At 40.7% G+C, this 13,988-nt stretch overlaps 2 protein-coding genes across 6 annotated transcripts in view; one reads left to right on the top strand and one right to left on the bottom strand.

The window, feature by feature from the left end:
* Nucleotides 1–13,988, top strand: part of LOC146400960 (uncharacterized) — a 285,838-nt gene that overhangs the window by 66,277 nt on the left and 205,573 nt on the right. For 4 of the 5 annotated variants that reach the window (XR_014813052.1, XR_014813050.1, XR_014813051.1 and 1 more), the window contains one exon: nucleotides 1,858–1,988. Coding sequence is in view for 1 of the 5 variants with exons in the window: in XM_084972961.1 (XP_084829087.1) it covers nucleotides 1,858–1,992 (135 nt within the window). In the remaining 4 variants the exon portion in view is untranslated. Of the gene's footprint in view, nucleotides 1–1,857; nucleotides 1,993–13,988 lie in introns of all 5 variants that reach the window. The other variant, XM_084972961.1, reaches the window with a different exon arrangement.
* The window catches only part of MFSD8 (major facilitator superfamily domain containing 8), a 449,919-nt gene that overhangs the window by 429,012 nt on the left and 6,919 nt on the right, over nucleotides 1–13,988 (bottom strand). The gene's annotated exons all lie outside the window — the stretch shown is intronic.

The following is a 13,988-nucleotide window of genomic DNA, read 5'->3' as shown; positions in this document are numbered from 1 at the left end:
TGAGTCTCTCTGGTGTCTCTTCTTTTTCTTGTAAGGACATTGGGAAGGGCTCACCCTTATGACTTTGTTTAATCTGAATTACCTCTTTTGAGGCTCTATCTCTAAATATTGTGTCCCCATGGGGATTAGGGCTTCATCTCATGAATTTCAGGGGACACAATTCAGTCTATAACAGTGTGTCAGTGTTGACTCTCTGGGCTCATGCTGCATTTCATTCAAGCATTGTATAATGACACAGGACTGTGGTGACCTTATACCCAGGACAAGGATGCCTTCTCGCTTCTCCTGGATGCCCCTTCTACTTTCCAGCAATCTCCAGGCTCAGCAAGTGCTACCTACCCCTCTGTCAGTTCCTAGCTCAAGTCCCGTCTCTCCAATCTAGTCTTCTTTGATGACTCCTGACTCCTGCTTGGAGAGAAGACTTCCGCACCTGACTCACCCTCTTGCTCTGTATTGTTAAGTTAGTAATGAATCTCATCAAGCTTTGCAATACCTTTCCTGATATCATCTCAGTGTATACATTGTGTGTATTTATGACTTGTTTACCCAGCTGGATTGTAGATATCTTGAGAAATATGCATCTTACTCTTCTTGACACCCAGCCTCCTCCATTTGGTGATTAGTTAGCTGTATGCCTTTTATAGAGTAAGAAGTCAATAAATATCACAGAGTTGATGTACTTTTTTCTAAAATTGTTAAGGCCATTATATGCTCAGACATTATGTGAAATCAAACTCATAGCAGTAATTACTGAGGTTTTTTTCCCCTTTATTGTGGATATCAAGCTAGAATTTTGGTAAATGCTCCTGGAATGTCATTTGTAGATGCCATTGTCCCAGTGAGTTCTTATGACTTTCCACTTTTACTCTGGTATAAAAGAGACCTGGATTTGAGTTCTGATTTTGCAGTTACCACTGTCTTGCCTTGAGTAAGTTGTCTGAATTCTCTAAGGCTCAGTTTCTTCATCTGTAAAATAGGAGTAATAATTGTACCTTATTTCACAGAGTGATGACAAGGAGTAAAATAGAAATAGCACTAAGGAAGTAGTAGATGTTCATCATTAATATTACTCTGGCCCAGAGAGATTTAAAAAAAAAAAAGTAGAAACATTAACCGTAGATTCCAGTCTCCACTCTGAACCAGGAATAACTTGAAAAGAAAAAACACTTGCACACCATCAGAGGATCATCCATGCAAATAGCCCATTTATTGCTTGATGCCAAGTACTTCTGAATTAAGAATATTTCAAAGAAATCAGAAGTAACACTTTCCAATCTATGATGAGTTGATTTTTAAACAATATTTGGCCTCACTTTGTTATCAACCCGTTCCCATGTCCCACTTCCCTTTGTAAAGCATAAAACATTTTACTTATAAATCACTATGCGTACCGAGTTTTGTTATTTTATTCTGCCAGTCAGGTTGCATAGGAAGTACATCATTAACTGGAGATAAGTCAGCATGACATTTGTCCTGAAGTTAAGGATAAAACAAAGTTAAACTATATTCAGTGTTTTCTCAGAGATGCTCAAGAAAAACAACTTTAAAGGAAAAAGGGATGTATGCAGAGACCCAAACCCCATCGCTCCAACAGTCTCACTAAAACCTCTCAGTGCTCCAGAGAAGCTCGGGTAGGAACACTCCCATAGGGAGAGCAGGAGGGTGGTGAGTGGGAAGTCAGCACAATCCTGTGCTTCTCTAGGGCAACTGGTGCAAAGCAGAGGCCTCCAAAAAGGCTCAAAGTGGCTTGTCAGCTTTTCTGCATGTTCTAACAATTAGACATACATCCCAAAAGGTATACTGCAATATTAAAGTTCGTTTATATACGCTGTAAAGTTTCCCCTGTGTGTCCTACAGGCACATGTGTGGCTGGAGAGTGCCTATGGGTTGATTCCTTTGTGAATTACATGGAGCTGACACAGCTGAAACCCACTATGACCCAGATGAGGACAGAAGCTTGTGCTGGAAGAGTGGCTGTGTCCCTATGTGTAAGTAAGTAATATTCATCCCCATTGAGCAGAGTGGTGCAAAATTATTAAGGCTGCATCCTAAAGAAATTTCTAATGCAGTGTGTAATGAAAGTGCCAGGTACGATGAGTTATTAGGTGCTGCCCTGCTGTTTTGAAGTGCCAGGTATTTCTCTACCTGTTATCCAAGCAGCCAAGTCTTGTGGGGGAAGGCAGTTCCAGCCTGAAGAAAGCATCAGCAGTTATTTGTGCTGAGAGGATCATAAAGTGAGTGACGACGATGAAGCTGGAAGTGCCTGCGGAAATGGTGGGATGTCTGGGGTGGAGGAGGACTGGGAGGCGAAGGGGAGCATGGTGAAGGTGTTCAGGGGAAGTAATGTCATCGCCCAAAGCATCTGGCTCTGTGGATTTGAAAATTGTTCTCAGGGCAGCTCTTATTATTGGGAATTCAGATAGGATCATTGCAGAAAGGAATATGGTTTTGATTATTTCTGTAGTCATTCTAGAAATGCAAAGTCAATATTAGGCACTTATTTACATTTATTATTTATTTTGGACCTAGTAGAATTTTGCATCTCTCTGACCTGTATAATGCTTATCTCAGCCTGCTTCTTGGAGTCTCGCTGACTTCCACTCTTCCCTCAGTCATGTCCAGTCATTATCAAATGGCTCTAGGCAAATTCATCTTTCTTAGCCTCCATTTCCTTGGGTTCTACCTTTGTTGTGTCCTTCACAGCCTGTCCTGTTTTCTCTTTGCCCCTCTCCTTGCCTGTACTCTGCCTTGTGTAGGCTCTTTAGCTCTTACCTGGACCTCTCTGGTTTCCCTCCTCCCATCTATTTCTCTTTGACCTGCCTACCCAGAGCACGGCAGGAGGGCAGCTAACACCATTTACTAGGTGCTTTTTCTGTGCCAAGCCCTGGGGTGTATGTTACATGATATTTCTAGTATTTCAGTAACCCTGAAACAGTGGTATTACTTCCATTGTACATCTTGGGAGGCTCCAGAAAGATCATAACATGCTCATACCAGCTAGAATGATAACCTAAAGCTGGTGGACACCACAGTTCATGCGATTCCCTATTCATGTTGCTTACTCTGCTCAGAAGTCTTCAGTGGCTCCCATTGCCTAATTTTTAGATCAAGTCCAGGCTTTTTTTTTTTTTTTTTTTTTTTTTTTTTGTCTCCTTAGGGCTGCACCTGCAGCATATGGAGGTTCCCATGCTAGTGGCTAATTGGAGCTTCATCTGCAACCTACACCACAGCTCACAGCAGTGCTGGATCTTTAACCCACTGAGCAAGGCCAGGGATTGAACCCATGTCCTTATGGATGCTAGTCTTGTTCGTTAACTGCTGAGCCACAATAGGAACTCCAAGTCCAGGCTTTTTCATCTCAGCATTCAAAGCCCTCTGAAATCCAGTTTACTATGTTTCTAGGCTCTCCTGTCAAGCCCTGTCATACGCCCCACTCTGTAGGCTGGAAACCCAAACAGCTAAACAAACAAAACCCTATTTTTATTTACACCCTTGCTTTCTTTCCTAAGTGCTTTCGTACATGCTTTTGCTCTGCCTGCTGCAGAGACACTGTCATTCCTTCCTTTGTATAAGTAAATGTTGCCCAAGAAAACAGTGAGCAACAGAGTTGGGCTAGAGATCCATTTATTTTCTGGTTCACAAAGGGTATATTTGATCTTTATTAAATAGTGTAAAATGTTCTTTCAATAATGTTTTTCTTTAATATCTTTTTAAAAGACATTTAAAGTGAATCAGAAAGCAATTAAATGATTAATTGCTGCAGCCGAATTCTGCTGCCCTCAGCCTCTGTGGATGCTATCTGACCGATTAACCTCTGTTTCTGAGCCCTGTCTGATTGAAGAAGGCAATGACGGAAAATGCTTGGCCTATCACATGACTGATCTTTGCTGTCATGAGCCATCGTTTTCTAACTGCAAGCTTTCATTTTCAAAGTCCTGGCATGATTTCAGGAGCTGTAAACCCTCATGTGAGTAAGTGAGCAGTAAGAACTGGCAGTTTTTCAATCTCAAGTCTCTTCAGCTTTAAACCTACATTTAGCTGTGATTTTTTTTTTTTTTTACCTTGAGTTGGGCATTCTTTTTGATGTGTACTTTTTTGATAAATAAAATGGGGTGGAGGTGAATTTGACTGAGACAAATATGAGTTGGTCCAATCAGGACTGACTCTAGAAAAAAGTCACAGCTGCCCCAACATTAATTCCACAGTCAGAGCAGGAGATGAGAGAGGAGTGCTGAGCGTGTAGGGTTCCCAGTCTTTCCACAACATCAGGGACATAGGGTGGAGAGCACTGAAAATGCACCTGAAAATTATGAATTCATTTGTGGAGATGACCCAAATGCTAGTTTGAACAGATGTTCTTTTGATATCTTGGAAAAGATCAAGACTCCAAGATCTCACTTTGAATGGAAGAGCTTTGTGAGACAGGAAAGGATGTGTCACTGAAAATATTTCTTCCCTAGTTACAATGTTTAAGTAATTGTGGTTCAAGTGAATGTGGAATTAATTTTTCTTAGTGCATTCCTAGCTGGACAATGTAATTAATATTTTTAAGGATACATTTTACTTTATTGCTATTTATTATTATTTATTTTCTTTTAAAATTATAGTTGATTTACAGTGTTGTGTCATTTTCTGCTATACAACAAAGTGACCCAGTCATACATATCTATACATTCCTTTTCTTACATTATCCTCCATCATGGTCTATCCAAAGTGATTAATATGATTTACATTAATTTAAGAAATGGGTATCCTGAAAACAAAAATATGAATATAATATGAATGACTTCCTCAAAGATTTGTCCCTGCCTGATGATTTTATTTTGAAATTTGTATATCAAGTGTCTTATTATCCTGTTTTTATTTTATTTCTTAGCTTTTAAAACAAATTAGAAAGAGGAGGGGGAGAAAACTATGCATATCATCAGAATGTTATGGTCAGCAATGTCATGAAAACTAATTGTAATTTCATGCTGAGGTTTTGATTGTGGATCTATTTTTTGTTGTTTTCTTCTACTTTTATCTTCACTAACAAATAATTATTGACAAGCAAAAGTTCTTATGGTACTATCTTAGGAAATTTGATATAAGGAATCCTATAAGAAAAAAAATATTATCAGTGTATGGAGCTCATTTAGATGACAGTGGCAGACACCCGCAGAAATAATAGTCGCTTTCATTTATGGAGCACTCACAACTTGCCAAGCACTGTTCTAAGTGCTTCATGTAGTATTAGCTCATTTAATCCTCTCAAAAACTGTATAAGATTGGTGCCTATTATCTCCATTTTATAAATGAGAAAACTGAGGCACAAGGAGATTAAATTATTCACCTACAGTCACATATCTAGGAAATGGAATCATAATTCGAATCCAGCTAGTCTGAATCCAGAATAAAGAAATAAAACAAGCATAACCAGAATGAAAGTAATATTGTTCTTTTTAGATTTCCTAAACTTACCATCACCACTGTGAATTCTGAGTGAAGATTAGTATGAAACTTGTAAGAATAGAAGAGGAATTGTTTAGGAGTTCCCGTCGTGGCGCAGTGGTTAACGAATCCGACTAGGAACCATGAGGTTGCGGGTTTGGTCCCTGCCCTTGCTCAGTGGGTTAACGATCCGGCGTTGCCGTGAGCTGTGGTGTAGGTTGCAGACGCGGCTCGGATCCCGCGTTGTTGTGGCTCTGGCGTAGGCCGGTGGCTACAGCTCCGATTCGACCCCTAGCCTGGGAACCTCCATATGCCGCGGGAGCGGCCCAAGAAATAGCAAAAAGACAAAAAAAAAAAAGAATAGAAGAGGAATTGTTTAAAGTAGAGAGAGAGTGAGAAAGAGTGAAAAAAATGAAGATGCTAGCAAAAGCACCAGTAGTGGATTCTGAGATAAGGATTCTAGGAGGTAGGCGTGGCAGTACCCTCTGTTGTGTGCGCAGCTGGGCCTCAGCTTGGACTGGTGGGCAGTGATGTATAGTGGGTCAAGGAGTATGGCTGCTGACTGATTTTTGTCACTCACTGCTCTAGTTTCCTGCTCCTCATGCTGAGATAGATAATACCCATAGATCGCTTTGAGTTCCCATCTATCTGAAGCATTTCTAGATTTGCAGTTCAGGTTTCTTTCTGCAGAGCCAGAATGTGTCCTTTCTTTTCAGACCTCTTCCCACCTCAGAACACTGAGGACAAGCCCACCATCCTTTATCTAAACACAGTGGGCTAGATATATTCAGAAATTTAATTTTCTAGATATTAGAAAGGTAAAATGGTACATTCCCATATATTGTATAATATTTCCAGTGGTGTCTGGGTCAGCATCCCAAAACAAATACAATCACATTTCCACCAACAAATGTACAGGTTATCACCTAAGTGAGAAAAGGAATGAGTATACTCAGCTATATGTCAAGAAGGTCAGGGGAGTTCCCATTGTGGCTTAGCAGTAATGAACCTGACTAGGATCCATGAGGATGTGTGTTCGATCCCTTGCCTCACTCAGTGGATTAAGGATCTGGCATTGCTGTGAGCCGTGGTGTAGGCCAGCAGCTGTAGCTCCGATTCGACCCCTAGCATTTGGGAACTTCCATGTGTTGCAGGTGTGGCCCTAAAAAGCAAAAAAAAAAAAAAGTCAGATTTTGCCACCAAATGCATTTTTGTACCAAATTTATGGAAATAAACTTTTGGTTGCAGGGCATTTTGGATTTTGGAATTGGGGATGGGGAATGTAGATTATATCATCATCAGTTCTTTCTACTGTAGTCAGGGATACACATGAAGATGCTGACAAAGCCATTTCCACATTTCCTGCACTGGCCAAGAAGGGGTCTGACTCAGGCTGAGCCTGAAGAACCTTAGGTCACATCTTCTCATTCCAGGTTTTAGTTGGGAAAGCAGGCTCTCAGGAAATAGATTTGATATCTATACACTGTACATTCCCTGCAGGTTTGATGGACAAAAAGTAATAAAGTAATAAAGAAATACAAACTCAGAGAAGGTAAGATTTGGCTTTTTTTTTTTTTTTTTTTTTTTTACTCATTTGAGAGACCTGTTTACACTACTTAGAAAAGCCTCTCCCCTTCTCTTGGGAATCACTTAGCTTAGCTTGGAGGACCACAGACTAAAAAGTACAATATAGTGAGGCTTATTAAAAACAACTTGTAAAAGTGCATTATCCCAAAGATTTAGCAGCTAATTTTCTGTTGCCTTTACTTCTTACATCATCTTTTTCCTCTCAATGTATAACCTTCTTTAAATTTTATGTCCTCTTCTCAAATTCCTCCTAGGTTTAATGACTAATCTCTATTTGTGTTACCCTGGTGAAGCCTGTAGAAGGAAAATCATAAATTAATGGCATATGTTTGTAGCTATAAACAGGGGACAGATTCAGAAATATACAAACATGTCAAGTACCCTATTTCCTAGAGCTGCAATGCTCAACTCCTAATTAACCTTAGATTTATAAGTCTAATCAAATAGCCTAGTCCCTTTCTGTTAAAAAGCTGTGCACTGTGCATAGTTTTTCACCTGTCCTAAATCTCTACTTAACCTTGGGAAATAAACACCTTTGCAGAGCTAGTCACCCCATTGGATGATGCCAGTGTCCCCTTTTAAGGCCCCGAGTTACCATTTTATGCACCGAAAGATATAGTTTACAAAGGAACAGTTTGTGGTATCTTATATAGGAGGAGGACCGTGCTGACTGCTGACACAGGCTGTGTTCTATGATAATAGGGCTGTGCTGAGCTGAGCCACTTACATTTTGCACCCAGGTCTTCTTTACAGATAGGGTATGGTTTTGGATCATATCAGTTCCAAATATTTATTTACCACTTTTCTAGGTCAGCCAGACACTCTTCTGAGCTCTCTCCACCTATGCATTCATTTAATCCTTTTTAACAAGCAAATGGGCAGGAACCATTATGATCTCTGTCCTGAGATTAGAAAGTTCAGGTCCAGAGAGGTTAAGTAAATTTCCCAATGAGCCTCAGCTAATGAGAGGGAGGTCTGTGGCTCTCAACCATGGCAGTCTTTCTCCAGAGTTGGCCCGTTTGACCATTGTTATGCTGCTTTCCAGGATACTTCAGGGCCTGTGGCAAAAACTGGAACAATGGTGTGGAGTTTTCTACTTGAGCTTCATTAGAATATGCTCTAACCCAGTGGTTTTCCAATCTTGAGGCTCTGCATAATCCCTACAGGTGATGGGAATGAGAGGCAAAGAGGGCTTGGGAATTCCCATCCATGTCAGCCAGAGCAAGTCAGTGGTTGGTTGGTTGGTTTTTTCCTAAAAACAATTTTTTTTTTTTTTTTTTTTTTTTTTTGGCCATACCTGCAGCATGAGGAATTTCCCAGGTCTGGGATGGAACTGATGCTGTGGTTCTAAACTGTGCCACAACTGGAGTGATGCGGGATCCTTAACCTGCTGCGCCATGTAGGAATGTTTTAAATATTCCCCCAAGTCAGTATTTTAAATGCTACTTGCTAGCACTAAGATTTTATTTGGATAAGGGGTTCTATAACTCCCAAAAGCTTGAAATGACAGCTCTAAATAGTTGAGCCAATTACCTCACACAGGGGTCATACCAATTGCCAAAAAAAAAATGGAATGTAGGAACGCAGATCCCAAAGTTGTATGATGCTGTGTAATACTTTCTCTGACTATAGGCGGCCCTCCATATCTACAAGTTCCGCATCCATGGATTCACTAGCCATGAATTGAACATATTTGAGAAAAAAAAAAAAAAACAGAAACTTTCAAAAAGCAAAACTTTAATTTTCTATATATCAGCAACTATTTACATAGCTTTTACATCGTATTTATAACTATTTATACAGCATTAACTTTGTATTAGATATTATAAGTAACCTAGAGATGATTTAAAATACATGGGAGTATGTGCATAGGTATATGCAAATACTGTGCTCTTTTATATGAGGGACTTGAGCATCCAGGATTTTGGTATCTGTGAAAACTGACCCTGGTGGATACCAAGGGACCACTATATAGACAAAGGACATAAATGCAACATATGTGTGGACTTTGGAGATGACATTTCAGGGTGAACTCGCGTTTGCTGCCTGGGCAAGACTAGACAGAAAGCTGATAAAGAGGAAGGTGGAAAATGCCATCCTGATGTAGGGTAGAGGAAGGAGTGGTGAGAAAAGAAAGCTTGATGTGGTATAAGAGGCTTGTGATTAGGGAAAGCAGGGAACAGAGCTTAGGGCAGGTACTGAAAAGAGCAGTCACACCCTGTGAATTAGATTGCCAAAAACAGAGTTGGAGAAAGTAGAAAAGAAACCAATTGAGTAAGGCAAGATCAGAGAACCAGAGTGGAAATTTTCCATGGAAAACAGCTAGAGCACAAAGGACCCAGGAAAAGACTCTCAAGGCTGTATATGGATAAAGTCCAGAGGAATGAAAAGCTGGCATGTAATTTTTAAAAATAACATTTATGAGGTTAGTAGAGCTGAGAAAAGAAAAGGATTATGACAAAGGATTTTATCAGGTATTTCACTGTGCCTTCAAGTAGGTAGATTCAAAACTGGTTGAGTGGTGGCGCTGCCTGGTGGATTACTGTCAGCCTAGAGGGCAGGTGTGGCTCTGCTCTTTATTTTATAAAGCAAACCTTTACATTATAAAGCAAATTCTCTGACAAGGCTCTGACACTATATGTCACCAAATAATGTGTGATTTCATTTATCTGGTGTGTCCATTTCGTCATTATTTGTTATTAATGTGGGATTCCTGGATGAGCCTAAGAGAGTCCATGAATCCTCTAAAATTATTATAATAGGATGATCTACTTACATTTCTGTCTCCCCTGCTAGACTATGAGCAACCTGAGTAGGTGAAGCAAATTGGAACTGGAAAAAAGAAAACCGGTGTAGGAATTCCCCTGTGGCACAAGGGGGAAAACTGGTATAGGAGTTCCCCTGTGGGTTAAGGATCCAGCATTGCCACTACAATGGCTGGGATTGCCACTGTGGCACAGGTTTGATCCCTAGCCCAGGAACTTACGTGTGCCACAGGCATAGCCAAAAAAAAAAAAAAGGCAGTGTATTATTAATCCATAATTGAGCTATAATTCACTCATTCATTGATTTATTCATTCAACCTTTTCTTGAGTATCTCTAACATGCTTGCAATTAACAATTGGGCACACAGGAAAGAGGGATCCAAAGAAATTAACAAAGAGCAAAATAATAATTAGTATTATTTTAATGTGCTGTTTGATGTAGCCTAGAGACTTGGGATTATTTTCCTGGAGAGAAAACTTCATTGCAGCTGTTTTTGGAAGGATAATGGGAGTCAGTTGGTTTGGTGGTCCAGCAGAAGATAAGGGGAAGGGAATTCCAGGAATAGAGGTGAGAAATTACCTGCCAGTGTGGCAGAATGAAAGTTGTTTGGGATGGCTGTGGCAAAGGACACACGTAGGGGCTGAAATAGACAGGGCTGGGTGATGACAGGCTTTTTATACCATACTAATATTTAAACTTTATCTTCAAGTTCACTGGGACCATTAGAAGACTGAAAGGGCATGATATGATTGAATTTCTACTTTGGAAGAATTACATTAGTAGTAATGTGAAGGGTGTAAAAAGGGCAAGATCAAGGCTCGGGAAAAGTTTTAGGAGGCTACCATAATAATTGAAGTTAACTATACTGCTGTGCCATTACTGACTGCTCGTACTACTGCCACTGCCATTGGTGCTCTTTTTCCACCTACCACAGCTATTACCACTGCCGCTACTCTCACAACAGTGGTAAGGCAACAGCAGAGTCATCTAAGACCAGGAGGTCTTAGAAGATGAGGCCTCTAAGAGAATGCAGAATGAAGACAGAAGTGATGATGAGAAGGTGTAAGAAGCTGGAGTCTGAGAAGTGTTAAGTGTGATATTGTGATTTATAAGAAATATGTATTTGGTCTTTGTCCTGTTTCTGGCACAGAGCTCCTAAAACCCTTGGAATTTCCTAAGTGATGAGAGCAATAAGGATGTCTTTTTATGTTAATGAGTGACTTTTGGAAAGTTCCTGGGTAACCTAAGGAGGGGGGATGCTTGCTGGGAGAACAAATCACGTGATTAGAATGTTGGAGCTTTCAGTCCCACTCCTGATCTCCCAGCCTCCAAGGAGGGGAGAGGGGCTGCAGATTGAGTTCAATTGCCAATGACCAATGATTTGGTCAATCATACCTCTGTGATGAAACCTCCATGAAACCCCAAAAAGGACTGGGTTTGGAGAGCTTCAAGTTCATGAACACCTGGAAGTTCAGGGAGAGTGGTGCTCTCAGAGAGGCAGAAAGCCCTTTCCCTGTATCTTGTCCTATGGATCTCTTTGACTGCCATTCCTGAGTCATATCCTTTATAATAAACTGGTAATCTAGTAAGTAAAATGTTTCTCTGAGTTGTGTGAGCATTTCTAGCGAATTAATTGTATTCTTTTGCACCCAAGGAGGGGGTCATTGGAACCTCTGATCTATAGCTGGTGAGTAAGAAGCAAAGGTGACAACTTGGTCTTGCCATTAGCATCTGAAATTTGGGGGGAGCAGTCCTGTAGGACTGAGTCCTTAACCTATGGGATCTGATGCTATATCCAGGTAGATAGTGTCAGAATGAATTGTAGGACACCAAGCTGGTGTCACAAATTGCATGGTGTGGGGAAAAACCCTACACATTGGGGATGGATGTAGAATTAGAGTAAAGAAGGTAAAGGAAGGAGTTCCCGTCATGGCTCAGTGGTTAACGAATCTGACTGGGAACCATGAGGTTTCAGGTTTGATCCCTGGCCTTGCTCAGTGGGTTAAGAATTTGGCGTTGCTGTGAGCTGTGGTGTAGGTCGCAGATGCAGCTTGGATCCCACGTTGCTGTGGTTCTGGAGTAGGCCGGTGGCTACAGCTCCAATTCGACCGCTAGCCTGGGAACCTCCATATGCCACAGGAGCAGCCCAAAAAATGGCAAAAAGACAAAAAAAAAAAAAAAAAAAAAAAAAAAAAAAAGATAAAGGAAATCTGAGAGGTAGAGAAAAGTCAGGAGATGGAAACGAAAGAGAGGATGGTGGGCACTAATAAGTGATGGGGAGAGGTGTTTTTATGTTGATAATGAAGTAGAGTTTGCTCTCTAAATGCCTCATTAACTTACTGTGATTGACTAAGTTACACCAGTGGAAGACAGAAGGTGAGAGGGTTAATACCTGCTCCCAAGACTTATTTCCATTCTTTGAATGTTTGAGAAATACTTCAACTCTTGGCCAATGACATGGGTCAATGATGGGTCCCTATTGTTGAGAACAATGCGCTTAGAGACTTCACCACAGAGAAAAACTGGCTTGTTTAAATCTGTTCTCAGATAATAAACCCAGGCAAAGACATAACTTGCAGAAATATAGCATCATGATCACAGCATGTGCTAAGTCACATCTGATAGTTTCAGATACCCTTTGTATTTTCAAGTTAGCAGGAATGAGGAAGTAAAAGCAAAACTTGCCTTTCAGTTCTCCCCATACATTTTAAAAATTGTTTCCTCCTTGGTTCTTTTGCAGCAGCCCAGTTGTCCCAGTAGTATATGTTCAGAGGCATATGGGGTGACCCATTTGTCTTAGGATCAGTCATCCCCTACCCTTCTATACTTCCCAGGTGTACTTGGGGTGGGGGGAGGGGACACAGCACTGGCATTCCATCCTCTTTTTTGAAGTGGCATTCCATTCTTTTTTTTGAAGTGTCAAAGTGTTTTGGACATCAGTTTCAGTATTAAAAACTTGCTAGTGAACCATGATGGGCTTTAATGGAGTTAGCACCTTACAGTGTTGATGAGGAACAACCACCTGGCCCATTCATGGTAAAATACCTTCTAAAAACGCATGAGCAGAACTATTTTGAATCATGAATAAGATGATTAGGGAAAAACTAGTTTTTGCTGGTTGCCTATTATTTGTCAGAGACACAGGATTTGTCCACATCTTTTCACTCTTTTCCTTCCTTCTTGCAGATATTTAAAGTATTTTACCAAGGAGAAGTTCTAAGGAGCTGTGACCAAAGGGTATATGCAAAATTCATTTATCTCTTAACTGTAAAGTCCAAGGGCTCTCCTGGCATTTACAAAGACCTAGATAACAAATGTGTTCTCTTCATTTCCTGTAATTGTTATAAAGAAAACAATTCCAGCATCAGTGGAATCTTTTTCAGTGACCTCTGAAGGGTCATTTGTCAGTTGAGTGTACAGCACATGCTTGAAGAAGTAATTCTCCTTTGCACTACTTATCTTTAGTAAATCTGGGGATTGACCCTAGATAAAGATAGGACTATGCTGGCTGAGCTCCCAGCTGACACAGCAACTTGCCAGCCATGTGAGTGAGCCATTTCAGAGATGGGTCCTTAGGCCCAGAAGAGTCACCCCAGCTGGCATCTGACTCTGCTGGAGTGAAGATGACAGGTCCCCACTGAGCCCTGCTCAGATTGCAGATTTTTGGGTGAATTAAATGATTGTTGTTTGGTTAAGCCATGAAGTTTTGGGGTGTTTTGTTATGTAACAGTAAACGATTGGAACATTTGATTTTCCAGATACCACATTACTAGTTTTCTTCCTGCCTCATTGTAGTGTTTTCTGGTCTCCTTTGATAATTCTGCCTCATCTCTCTGTCATTGTTTTCGCTTTTTACTTTAAGTAAAAAATAAATTTTTGGGAGTTCCCGTCGTGGCGCAGTGGTTAACGAATCCGACTAGGAACCATGAGGTTGCGGGTTCGGTCCCTGCCCTTGCACAGTGGGTTAACGATCCCGCGTTGCCGTGAGCTGTGGTGTAGGTTGCAGACGCAGCTCGGATCCCACGTTGCTGTGGCTCTGGCGTAGGCCGGTGGCTACAGCTCCGATTCAGCCCCTAGCCTGGGGACCTCCATATGCCGCGGGAGCGGCCCAAGAAATAGCAACAACAACAACAACAACAAAAAGACAAAAAAAATAAATAAATAAATAAATTTTTATCTTAAATTTTATGAAAAATTTTAGTCAT

This window comes from Sus scrofa, chromosome 8, assembly GCF_054392235.1.
Source record: "Sus scrofa isolate SSC_HxYL_T2T_F1_AM1 chromosome 8, Sscrofa_HxYL_maternal_Yorkshire_Landrace_v2.0, whole genome shotgun sequence".
NCBI classification, from domain to species: Eukaryota; Metazoa; Chordata; class Mammalia; order Artiodactyla; family Suidae; genus Sus; species Sus scrofa.
The sequence above is the reverse complement of the archived record's forward strand: the minus strand, read 5'-3'. Positions and strand labels throughout refer to the sequence as shown.